Source organism: Ambystoma mexicanum, chromosome 10 (assembly GCF_040938575.1).
Source record: "Ambystoma mexicanum isolate Mex_15411 chromosome 10, UKY_AmexF1_1, whole genome shotgun sequence".
Taxonomy (NCBI): domain Eukaryota; kingdom Metazoa; phylum Chordata; class Amphibia; order Caudata; family Ambystomatidae; genus Ambystoma; species Ambystoma mexicanum.
In genome coordinates this window covers 605602467-605615945 of record NC_090932.1, presented here as the reverse complement: position 1 = coordinate 605615945, position 13479 = coordinate 605602467, and the positions used below count along the sequence as shown (strand labels likewise).

General features: G+C 46.2%; 1 protein-coding gene across 1 annotated transcript in view; it reads left to right on the top strand.

Moving 5' to 3' along the window:
- The window catches only part of CUL3 (cullin 3), a 1420631-nt gene that overhangs the window by 407981 nt on the left and 999171 nt on the right, over positions 1–13479 (top strand). Inside the window, exon 7 of the mRNA XM_069618172.1 lies at positions 10370–10515. Coding sequence (XP_069474273.1) covers positions 10370–10515 — 146 coding nt within the window. The remainder of the gene's footprint in view (positions 1–10369; positions 10516–13479) is intronic.

The following is a 13479-nucleotide window of genomic DNA, read 5'->3' as shown; positions in this document are numbered from 1 at the left end:
GGAGCATGTTTGCGTATCACCGCATCTCCACCAGGACCTAGTCTGGTGGGGGTACAGAGACCAACCGGTTGGTAGGCAGGCCCTTCTGGAGGCCATTACACCACAGACTTGTCCCTAGAGGGATGGGGTGGGGCTACCCTGGACAACCACACCTTCCATGGAGTCTGGTCTCATCGGGAGCAGCTGTAGCACATCAGCTGGCTAAGGATGATGGACATCTGGCTTGCTCTCAAGGCCTTTCTCTCCATGATCAGCAGCAAATTGGTCATAGACAGCTCCACCTGCATGTATTACATCAACAAGCAGGGCGGTACCAGGTCCCAGCCTCTCTGCAGGCTCTCGATCGACATTTGGGAGTGGGCACTGTCAAGACATTAACTTGTCAGTGGTCCACCTTCCTGGGTAATCCAACCTAGAGGCGGACAGGCTCAGCAGGCTGGGGAGGGATAATTACGAGTGGTAGTTAAACGAAGAAGTCTTCCAGGGGATCTTCAGTAGGTGGACCCCTTCGCCACCAATGCCAACAGCAGATGCCCACAGTTTGCCTCGTGGCTGGGGTAGGGCAGGGGCTCGTTGGGTTACGCATTAGAGATCTCGTGGAACAAAATGAACACATACGTCCCACCCCCCCCCCCCTCCTTTTCACTCCTCTTGTTCACAGGGTCGTCTGCAGGGTCAGGGAGTTTCGTAGCCTTCGGCTCATCCTGATAGCGCCATGGTGGCCCACAACACCCTTGTTCTCTGAACTCCTCCATCCGTCGGATCAACCCCTGGTACACCTACCGGTGGGCCCAGCCCACTTAATGTCCCAGCATGGGGGCACAGTGGTTCACCCCGCTCCGCAGAAGTTAACACTCGCATCTTTTTTCCTGAACAGGTTGCCCTGTAGCATCTGCACCTGTTGTAAGATAACCTGTCTATCGTACAAGGGGCTAGAAGTGACTCCACCAGGAGTCAATACAGGATCAAGTGGACTAGGTTTTGTCTCTGGGCAGAAACCAAGAAGATTGACCCACTAACGTGCTCGCTGGACGATGTTCCATCTTCGTGCATCTGGCTCATCCAGGTGTGCAGGTAGACACATGCCGTACGTATCTGGCGGCCATAGGGACCTACAAGAACTCCAGTGATATAGTGACAATCCGGTGGTTTAGATACACCTGGCGGGGTCTAACCAGGTGTTATCTGCCTGTCAAACGTCAACATCCAGTCTGGGACCTTAATGTGGTGCTCAGCGCCCTGGCGCCAGGGCCATCTTTAGCACTTTTGGGGCCCTGATCAGACATCTTTGGGGTCCCCCTCCACCAAACCAAAGGAATTGAGGGATCTCACAGCAGAAGCACGTTTACTCCCTTTAAGCCCCCTTACCCTCTTCATTCTCGTTCAAATCAGAATGATAAACAAGTAGCATTTGAAGACCAATATTAGCAGTCTACGGAGAGGTTAATGTTCTACCACATACAGGATCATTTTATATCAATAACATCCAGGGAGGTCTGCAGCCTGTAGTATTAATGCAGGACCGTATGTAAAAGGTACATGTAACCCATAATAGACATAGAACTAGCATTAGCTGCCTTACAGAATCTAAAAGTGCTCATGCATGGATAGGGGAGACCAAAAAGCTACACATACCGTAGCATGGATAATGGATGCAGATTAGAAGCTACCAGGAAGGTATCTTTATCCAGACAGACTGAGATTAGAAGTGGGGTATGGTTTTCAAATAATGTTGCCATTGGATATCAAAGGAGCAAATGCCTGTGGTGTGCCATACATAAATATGCTCACTATTAAAGTGGAAGCAACCCTATAGCCAGTGAAACCATGAATAAGTTTTTTATGAAGATCATATCATGAGAAGGAAATCACTCTGAAGGGCTGACAATTTTGAAAGGTTTAGGGAGTGGCAAGATTGAGACGTTAAGCAATACAAGGTTAAATGAGATGCCCAGGATCACACATTGGTTAAAGGGTGAAGGTGAAGCTGGGATTTGTGGCAACTCTGCAATTTCTGCATTTGAACACTTTCATTTCCAGTTCTTACCATGAACTAAAACAATCACATTTTATTAAAATTGACTTGGAAAGTACACATCACATTCCCAAACATGACCATTTTTAAGCAAAATATTATAGAAGGGTGTTATGCAAAAATGGGAATGGTTATAGATTCATTCTCTCCAAGGGAATTATAGAAGGTACCAGCATACCAATCGATGTGATTTAACAAATTTAATCTGGATTTGTCTTTTGTATTTTAAAGCTTTAAATATTTCCAAAACAATGGCTTGTGACATTTTCATTTATAAACATGCATAAAACCTTTGACTTTCACCAAAAAGCAAACGGCTTTTGTGTCAAAATGAGCAGACCTTAAAATATGCTTGCCCGAGCCCTGAAACATCCGGTCCGCTCTCTTCTGTCTACCTCCCCTTCCACCCAAATGGCCTGCATAAGAAGAAAGACCAAGTAATGGGCTAAACGATACCACCAGCATGTGAGAAGGCAAACCTCACAGAAGACAGCACAGTAATGTAAGATATATTAGATGATTTGACCAGGATCACTGTATAGACTGCTGGCAAATCCAGAATACACGCATGAACTCTTTTGTTACATAGTCCTGAATTTGGATACTTATTCACGTCTTAGACTAACACTTAATGCCATTGTTGGAGGCGATTGCCTATGTTTTACAACAACCCATCTGAACAAACCAATTTCTAGACCTTCACCATATGGATGATATGTTAGTTTTTATAGCCACCCCTACCTGGCGCAGGTACATTGCTGATAATAGCAGATGTTGTTCTGCAAAACCAATTACATATGCAGGCAGGTTTATAAACTTCAGACATAGGAAAGTCTCAGCCAGCCTTGCTGGAATGTGATATTCTAATTTTGCATATGAACACATTTCAAATGGATTGTGTCCTCCCAAGTATTCCTTATCTTTGATATTCCCATATTCATCTTGCTGCTTCGGATAAAAAAGAATTTCAGTAGAGGCCGCTGCGCGTTGAAGCCTGTCGAGTGGATGTCCCTCAGAGGCTTTTGTCTCGACAATTAGGTCAGCACGGGTATACGTTGTCACGCGCAGTGTCCGTTGCTCAGTTTCGTTTTTTCCGCGCTTCATGAGGTTCGCGAAAGTAACGCTTGGTTTTGTGAAGAAATTGAAGATGTTTTTTCATCTAAAATCCTTCGATCGAGATGGCCTCGTCATCGGCTCCATCTACGCCCCGATCTGGCTTAAAAAAATGCTGAGCTTGTGTGGCAAAGATGTCCTTGACAGACCCAAAGAGGGTCTGTCTGTGGTGCCTTGGGGCTGAGCATCCATGTTCGGAATGTAAAGTGTTTATAAAGGACGTCGAAAGCCTTAAGAGAGTACAGAGGGAAGTTGGAGAGAGGTAAGACCAAAAATCCATTACCCCGTCTAAATGTAGCTCAGGCGAGTCAAGACCATCGTCTCCTCGTCGTAAGAAACACTCGTTCACGATCTTGGAGCGGATCACACCACTCATCTGCTTCGAGGCATAGTAAGAAAAGACGTCATAGACCGTCTTCTACGTCATCCTCCAGTTCACTGGAGAGTTATATTTCCCACTAAGCACAGCTCCCCGGCTCACTGGGAGGATTTTAGTAAAGGGAATGCTAAAGGTGTTTGCGAACGTGGGCCTTGCCCCCCTCAGACACCTAGCAGCGATACCCCAAGAGAAAAACTTAGTAAACATAAGAGCCGTGAGTCTTCCACCTCGGCAAAACAAACTCCTTGAGAGCGTGAAAAACCCTAGAGTCGAGATAAAGCCTCTGTGACACACATGACGTAGTCACTGTCGACTCCTAAATCAAAGACTGCGCCATTGACACCCTTGGTGACTCAGTCGAAGGAGAGGCCATTGACGCCTAGAACGTTGCCCCCCTCCACTCCCCCCCCCCCCTTGACGCCAGTCAGTCTCATTTCCTCGACAACTTCTTCATTCTATCAATGGCCTCAAAGCCAATCACAAATCCATCGAGGCCAATGACGTTGACGATTCCTCTGACCCGCTCAGGAAACTTTATCCTCAAATTATGAGGAAGAGGAGCATTCTGATGCAGAAAGATCCTTTGGTCTGCATTGTATGAGGCCTTCCATACCTGAAGAATTAGTATCCGAAGAGGCCAGATTGAAAGACCTGCAAGAGTCCTTGCGGGAAGCAAGCAGGATTGATATGGCCCCAGAGATTGATTTCAATAAACCTGAACCAGGGTATCATGCAGACAATAATTACAGGACACTTATGAACAGGGTGATGCAATATATGGGGTATTCTAGGCCCACACCTGCATACGAGCAAGATAACCTCACCTACCTTCTTGATATTGGACCTCAAGAAGATACTTTTGCCCCCCTTTCACAAGGCCTTACAAAAGAAAGTATCTACAACTGGGAAATGCTGGAGGTGATCCCAGCAGTCAGCAATAGACGGACAGCAAAATATAGGGCATCAGCTGCATATCCCCAATACTTGTCAAAGCAACCAACCCCAGAAAGCTTAGTTGTTCAAGCTGCAACTTCGTCAGGTAAACAGACTGCATCTGCGTACCCTACAATCCCGCAGGATTGTGATAAAACGTTTGATGCCATGGCCAAGAAAGTTTTCTTGGCATGCAGCATGACCCTAAAGTCTGCTAATGCCGCATGCACGCTGGCAAGATTTACCCACACCCTTTGGGGGTGTTTCAATGGTGGCTGACTGTCTCCCTGAATGGGAGGAGAGAGACTGTTTCTTGAACATTCTCAAGACTGGAAAGGACGCTATGTGAGTCCCTCCAGACCGGTCTCGACTCTGTTGATCGCATCAGCAGAGCCAGGAGGCTAGTACGACAATCCGCAGATTTGTGTGGTTGCAGAAGTCTGGATTTGCTCCGCACGTACAGTCCAGACATCTGAATATGCCCTTTGGCGGCACTCCATTTGGTAAGAAAGATGATGACCGTTTGGAGAAGTTGCAAACTTCCATGGTGGTGGACAAATCCCTTCGAGCTGCGATAAAACAAACTCCGAACCACCCCACAGGTGCGCCCTGAAGGGGCCGTTCCTTTCGGTGCTATTCCCCATTCGGAAAAAGCAGAGGACAGCCAGCTCAGAGGCCAGAGACTATTTACCTGTGGTGGACGGGGCAAAGGTACTAAAGCCGCAGCAGCAGGGGCTACCTTACCCTCAGCCTCTGCATCAGCTGCCTCAATACCTCTCCGAGGTCTTGTATCACAAGACAGCAGTAGGAGGCAGGTTAACATCTGACAGAATGGCAGGCTATTACTTCAGATGCTTGGGCACTGGAAACAGTTGCCCAGGGTTACTGCCTGCCTTTTCTACGCACACCTCAGTCATCCACCGCGGAACAACTCTTTGAAGTTTCCAGGCCCGCTGCGTATGCAGAAAATTCTAGACCTGCTAGAGAAAGGTGTCATAGAACCGATACCTGTTGCGTAGTGGCCTGTAGCAGAGTGGAACAATGGTTGGTACTCTCCCTATTTTCTAATTCCGAAAAAGGAGAGAGGAATGAGACCCATCTTACGAGAATTGAACAAATTCCTCAGGAATGAAAAGTTCAAGATGGTTACCCTTTCTCAGATCCTTCAGGCCCTCGAGCTTCAGGATTGGTTGGTATCTCTGGATCTTCAGGATGCTTACTTTCATGTGCCAATCCATCAAAAGCACAGAGTATCTGAGCTTCCCCATTGGGAACTCTCACTATCAGTTTCAGGTTCTGCCATTTGGGCTAACCTCTCCGCCCAAGGGTTTTAACCAAGTTAATGGCGGCTGTGGCAGCAAGTCTCAGGAGAGCGGGGATTCACGTCTACTCCTACCTGGACGATTGATTGGGGCCAGTTCCCTGGAACATCTAAACCATACCTTCCACTCCCTCAACTTCAAGAAGTCCCACTTGATACCCTCACAAAGACCCCAAATTATCGGAGCAGTCCTGGATGCATCCCTGGGAAAAGCCCCACCACAAGAGGTGAGGGCTAAAGACATTCCACAGATGGTGACACAATTCCAGAATGCCCAACATCTCCCAGCCTTCAATAACGATTTGACCATCAGCAGTCTTTGGTCGCCATCGGAGTCCAAACTACATATCAACCTTTTAGAGCTGAGGGCAATAAGACTATTGCTGAAGGCCTTTCTGGCCTCTGTACGGGGAAAGAATGTCCTGATAATGACGGACGACACAGTGGCCATGTACTACCGCAACAAAAGAGGTGCTGTAGGGTTACTACCACTATAAAGAGGCAAAACGGCTCTGGGTCTGGGCAATAAAAGAAGGAATCTCTCTATCAGCAGTTCACCTAGCCAGAGAGAAGAACAGGGCGGCGGACGCTCTGAGCCAGCAGAGCAGTTTCCCACAAGTGGGAAGTAGCTCAGGAAGCCCTTCAAGAGTTCTTCGCCCTTTGGGGAACCCCTCAAGTGGACCTAATCGCGACCAGTGTCAACAGGAAGTGCAAACTATTATGCTCAAGGGAATTTCCCCTGAGAGGAGCTCTAGGGGACGAGTTTGTGGTGGACTGTGAATTTCCACTCCTTCATGTTTCCTCCAGTCCCTGTCATTCCTCATGTAAAATGGAGGTTCAGGAAAACCATGATCCTAATTGCTCTGGATTGGGACAGGAGAATATGGTACCCAGACCTTATAGACCTGTCCATCTGTCCTCTGATTCTTCTTCCACAAAGAGAATCTTCATCATCTCTCGCAAGAGGAGGGTCAGCTACTCTATCCGGATATCAGGACTCAGCCTTCACGCATGGTTTCTGAGAGGCTGAGATACGAAGATTGGGTCCTCCCGGATGACGTAATGAAGGTTTTTGCTTTCGACGAGCAACCAAATCTTTAAACAGCTGCCGCTCGTGTAGAGATGAATGTTGACCCCTTCACATGTAATACACCTATGGTGTTATCCTTCCTTTTGCACTTAGCAAGTCTGGGATTCCAGGTTGGCACAATAAAAGGTTACCTAGCAGCGCTGCCATCTACAAGCGCACTGCTGAGGAACCCTCTTACTTTAAAATACCGTTGGTAATTCAATTTTTGAAGGGGCTAACTAATGTTTACCCCCAATTCCTTTTCCAGTCCCCTTTTGAGACCTAAATGGTCATAACATTTCTAATGGGTACTCCTTTTGAACCACTTCGTTTGTGCCCATTGAGACTGCTTACACTCAAAACTGTATTTTTGGTAGCAATAACATCTGCCCAAAGGGTGAGTGAGCTGCAGGATTTATCCTGCAAGCCTCCTCACACTGTCTTTCACAAGGACAAGGTGGTTTTACAAGTCAAGCCTCACTTCCTCCCCAAGGTTGTTTTGGAGTTTGATATCTCCCAAAAAAAATAACCTTGCATTCCTTTTACCCTCCTCCTCATCTGGGGAAGAGGAAGAAAGGCTGCACAGACTTGATCCAAGGCGTGCCGTGAGTTTCTACTTTAGCAGACTGGCAAAATTAAGGCAAACTGACCAATTATGTGTTGGGTACACAGGTCATAAACTGTGCCTAGCCATCACCAAGCAAAACATTTCTAAATGGATTATTCTAGCTATTGTAGAATGTTACAAGTTGGCTGGCAAAGACTCTCAAGAGCACTTAAGGGCTCATTCAATGAGGGGTATCACAGCTTTGTTAGCTCTTCAAAGGGGAGTTCCATTAAAAGACATCTGTGCAGCTGCCACATGGTAGTTTGCACACACCTTTACAAGGTTCTACAGCTTGGACTCCTCCACTAGCCAAGAAACTAAATTCAGGAAGGCAATTTTGCATTCTGTGCATACTTAAAGAATTACAATTTTTACTCCATTCTCCTATATACATTACTGCTTTGCGAGTCTATCAAAGATGAGGAATACGTGGGAGGACACAATCCATTCGAAGAACAAGTTACTTACCCATGGTAATGTTCTTTTGACTGGATGTTCCTCCCACTTATTCCTTATCGGCCCTCACGTCCTTCCCCCGCAGTAAAACTTCCCTTGCAATTGTACTATGCGCTCTCTCAAGGGTATTAACCGTCTCATTCTGGACAACATCAAACACTTCAAAACGGAACTGAGCAACGGGCGCTGCGCGTGACTATTTATACCCGTGATGACGTCCTTGTCGAGATGGAAGCCTCTGAGGGACATCGACTCGACAGGCATTGACTCGCAGCACCCTCTACTGAAAAAAATGATTTCCAAAGCCGCAGGCTGGATATGGGAATATCAAAGATAAGGACTACGTGGGAGGAACATCCAATCGAAAGAACGTTACCATGGGTTAGTAACTTCATCTATGCAATGGGTGCTTCACACACTGGGCGAACTTCTGAACCATTGTGGCACTCAATTTAGCAATATGCATTTCACTGTTGCCTATTGCACATGATAAACAGAATTCCCACAGGAAAGAAAGAATGCTACAGAGTTGTGCCATAACGAACACAAACTATGTATACCACAGTGAACACAGAAAGCAATACATGATGAATTGATCAAGGCAGAATGTACTTGTCAAAACAGTAGGGCAATGGGTTTAGACCCTTAGCAACACCCCATAAAAATTCCTGACGTGTGCTATTTAGGACTGGTGGACAATGGAATCTTACTTCAGGTCAGGCAGCTTTGTGGGGCCCGCTCCAAGGTGGAGGCCCTGGGCAAGTGCCCCTTTTGCCCTCCCATAAAAAAGTCCCTGCCTGGCGCACAAACCATTCAAGCCCATAGCATCTGCAGACATCCCTACCATTAAGACTGCTCTGCTGGTGGGCCTTTATATCAGCATGCTGTATCAGTGAAATTCAGGCTCTGGCGGCTTCAGAGCACTGTACAACATTTCACTGTGACAACGTTTCTGGAGTGGTTTTCCTCCTTTCACATAAATAAGATAGTACTCCCAATTCTTTGCAGACGCAAAGGATGAGGCTCAGAAGGTATTGCATGATCTGGATGTCGGGCATGCTCTAAGATTCTATCCGGACAGGACTATGCGCTTCCGTAAATCGGACGCCTTGTTGATCACATTTGGAGGATCAAAACCAGTCTGGCAAGCTTCCAAGGCTTCCATAGCAAGGTGGATGGTTTTGGCTATCAATGAGGCATACAAGGGGCAGCACAAGCATTTGCCAGCAAACCTCCACGCCATCAGAGCCAAGGCCACAGCGGTAGCTGCCCAAAGCCATGTCCCATGACAGACTATAAGCAAGGCGGCTACGTGGGCTACCCCCTCTGCCTTTTGCAAGCACTAGGCTTGGATGCCAGAACCAAGTCGGACGCAGCATTTGGCCAGGCAGTTTTGAAGAACTTATTTTCTTAAGAGAGGCAGCTCTCCTCCCTGGGGCTGCATTCAGTTGTCATTGCCCATACAGTATGTAGGAAAGGGGATGCGACGTAGGAATAAATATATTACTAACCTTAGTGACTAACGTACTCCTAGTCCATAGGACAATTTCCTCCATACGTCCCAACATCCTCCCCGTAGTAAAACCTTTGTTATTAGGCAATCTTAATATTGTCGACGCATCAAAGGGTATTGAGGAGTGGCACCAGTTGCCGGATTCAGGGGAGCACATGCTCCCAGGGCCACGCCTCCACGCGCATCTAAATTTAAATTTGAAGACAATTTATTATGGTTTAAAGGTTCTGTTTACCGTCCCTAGTGAGGGACGCCCATATAGTATGGAGGAAAGGGGACTATGGACTAGGAGTAAGTTGGTCACTATGGTGAGTAATTTATAATGTTCTCACCATATACCATCTTGTGCTACTAAGCCTACTTCCCCCCCTCAAGGATGTTACCCTCTCACCTTCCCCACTGTCTAATAAATGTGGTATACTGAACGGGAATCTATTTTGAGTTGGAGGACAGCTAATTTCCAATTATTTTTCATTGCAAAATGCTGTAGTTCATCCCGTTGTCTTGGAGGATCTTCAAGAGTAAGAGGAGAACCAGGCTCTATACAATTTAGGATTGCAAATAAAACTACAGTGAGTAACTTGTTCTTTAACAACGTAATACTCGGATATAAATATTTAAGGGAGTTTCAGGTATGTTTAGTATTTTCATTGCTTGTGAGTATTACGTAGTTAACTGGATCTCTGGCTCAGTGGGCTAATAAATCCACTTCAGGCTTTGGTGTCAACCTTGTGGTCACAGGTTCATTCACGGCAGGTCTATGCAGTCCTTTGTCCTTCCAGGGTCGATGTTGAGTTCCATAGAGTTGAGTAGGAATTAAACCTCTGTTATTTTGCGCCTTAGACTACTGGGTGAACCAGTGCTTTACAAATCAGTTGTGCTGTTTTCAATAAATTGCAAAATAAAATCCTTAATCTAATCATTTTTTTTTTTTTTCGTTTAGACCTTGCTTGCATGTACAAGTTATTTAGTAGAGTGCCGAATGGTTTAAAAACCATGTGTGAGTGTATGAGTTCATATTTAAGAGAACAAGGCAAAGCACTTGTGTCTGAAGAGGGTGAAGGAAAGAACCCAGTGGACTACATCCAGGTATGGCAAATCTATTAAGACATTTTATTTTTATCTGTGAAAACAATTGTTCTTTACGAATGTGTTCCAAAATTATGTTTTGACTACGCTAAAATATTTTTTATATGAATTGGGCATTTCTACTGCCATATTTTTTGGACTGTCTAATATATGTTCCTTTGGTTGTGATGTGAGATCAGAAACAAAGTGATTGCTTTATCTGGCACTTTATTGGGAACACCACCAGTGTTTCCAAGATTAGATAGGTGTTGGCTGCAAAATAAAGAACTTGCCAGAAAGGCATACTGTAGTCTGCTTTCATGCATGACTGCGTACCTTAACTACTGAAACACATTGTGTATAGGCGCAATATAAATAATCATATCATACTGAACAATGAGCTCCTATTCTGCTTAATTTTGTCTTGTGGTATCCAGGAGAAAGTAAATTGGAATAAGACTAGCATATAAGCCCATGTACCATGGGCTAATGTTCGTAAAGGAAGACATTTTCAGAGTGTAAATATATTATGTGGAGTATTTGAACGTAAGTTATGTAAATAGAAAAAAAAACGTTTTTGTAAACGATCTTGCTCCTTTTACGTGGGAGGAGGAGTAACCACAAACAAAATCTCACAGAATCAGTTGAAGGTTCAACATAGTACATGGGGCCAATTGTTGTATATACTCCTTATTGTCTTGGATTCCACTTACGGGTCTTGGACTGAAATATATAATTTTGAGGGATGTCACAGTAATACAATTCACGAGCAACATGATTTGTAGTAGACATGAGATCACAAAAGTCAAAGTTTAAAACCTAAATGAAACGTATTTATATAATACATAAATATTAAAACAAATGGTTACATAATACAAAAGTACATTAAAAAAAAAAAAAATTGTTAGTGCTTAATCAAATGAATTTTTAAGTATGCTGGTAAAGTGCCATCGCTGACTTGGGCCTTTACTATAGCTAAATGTATGTTATTGTTGAAATGCACATTTGGTTCGCCTGGAAGACGAACTTGAAGTCTCATTTGTGAATGCGTAAGGCAACAGCTCCATCTATCGGTGAAAACCTGCAAAGCGGGCAGTACAGCTTCGGACAAACATACATCTGGCCTTTTATTTTGAGAGATATATATATATATATAATTTCTGAGGCTTGTTGAATCTGCTTAGATCACATGCTGTGCATAGGCCGACATCTAGTGGAAGCTGCAGAGTATTGGTTTGTTTTTCGAAGCTCGAAAATGGGCGTCGACACAGGGCGTGCCAGTAATACTATCCCTAGTGTGACGTCCACTGTACCCATGATCCCTCACACGTCTAGGACCCTCACATTGTTTTTTTCCGCCATACTGGTCGCAAGCATTCCGTGGAGTTCCCTGGCTTTAGCCATACTTTTGGTAAAATATTATTTACCCATTTCTCCACCCCAACGTTGAGTCACGAACATCCACACTCGACGCCTGCACGGAGATGGAATCGCCGTAGAGTGCTGTACGACGGATTTGGACCTCGGAAGGCCTCTGGCCTCGGCCCGGGCCTAGGAAGGCCTCTGGCCTCAGCCCTGCAAGTAGGGAGAGTGGGGGGTGGACACTCTACACACTTTTGGTATATAGGTACATTCTTATATATTCCTACACTTATTAGCCCGCTGCCACAAGATGCGTATGGAGGGTACCCCTTTCCAATTTTGCCCCAAGTGCAACCGCAAGTACCCTTGGGTTGACAGGCACACCACGTGCAATCTCTGCAGTTAGACCCCGAGTCTAACTGCAGATCGTGTAGTAGGTTCAAACCGAAAACACTCAAGGACCGTTCGATCAAGCGTTGGGCACACCACGCCAGGTGTCAAGAGGCCATGGCAGCGGAGGGCGCCTTCAGTGATGGCAGCAACGCCGTGCTTTCGGACGGCGAGGGCAACGTGGCGTCAATTGACAGCCAAGTGCAAGTCCCCGACCTCGGAAGGTCGTCCGGCAGGGCGGTTATGGGGAAGACCCCCGGCGACACAAGCGTCCGATTCAGTGTCCTCTGGGCGTTCTCGATCTAGATCGCCGCATGACTCCAGGCAACCATCCACTGTTTCCAGAAGTGCCTCGCTCCCCAAGGTAACGGAGGTTCGATCGTCGCAAGACGAAGCTGACCTCTATCCCCAGTCCGCACTCGAGTCGGCGTCTACTGGCCGCGCAACGGCTGCTCCCGAGTCCCAACCTCCACTACACAGAGATAGGGACACTAACCCCGAACATCAGCGCCAGGCGTCGAAGGACTCCGGAGGGGCAGAAAAACAGGGTAAACACAATTCCACACACGGGAAAGGTGGAAAACAGAGGAAGCAGTCTCAGCCTACTTCCACACCTCAAAGACTTTCTACCCCACTTAAACAGATGGACAAGTCTCAGTCTTCTGTTACCCCTAAGACCCCTGTTCAAACCAGTGGGTCTAGTCTAGATAAGACAGGGAAAGGCCTTCAAGAAAGAATCATTCCCAGTTCAAGAGTGGTCTGTGATGACATAGACAGAGTAATGTCCAGGATGTCATCAATGGCAGATTACTACGGCAAAAACCCTGAACACTTGCTCTCTTTTACCCCAGACGGGTCAACTCCCTCAGGCTCTAGGGATCCGATTCCCCCAAGTAAGAAGTCCCGGGTCGAAGCTCCTACTTCAGACCCCTTCAGTATACAGCCCTATTCTCATTATCAGGGAGATCCATCCCTTTATGAGGATCCAGATTTGGGCATGTTGGAAGAACAAACTGGGACAGGCTACTATGGGGATGACTAGGACCAAGAGGAGGCGGAGGAGGACAACCCAGAAACCTACAAGCTAGATTCCCCCGTAGATAAAGAACCCCCGTTTACCGACTCCCCTGTCGATAACCAGCCTCTTTTGAATGAAGTGCTGTCCAGAGCGGCAGAACACTTACACATTGACACCCAGGTTGCACAGGAAGAGAAGGATTTTGCCGAGGAGTT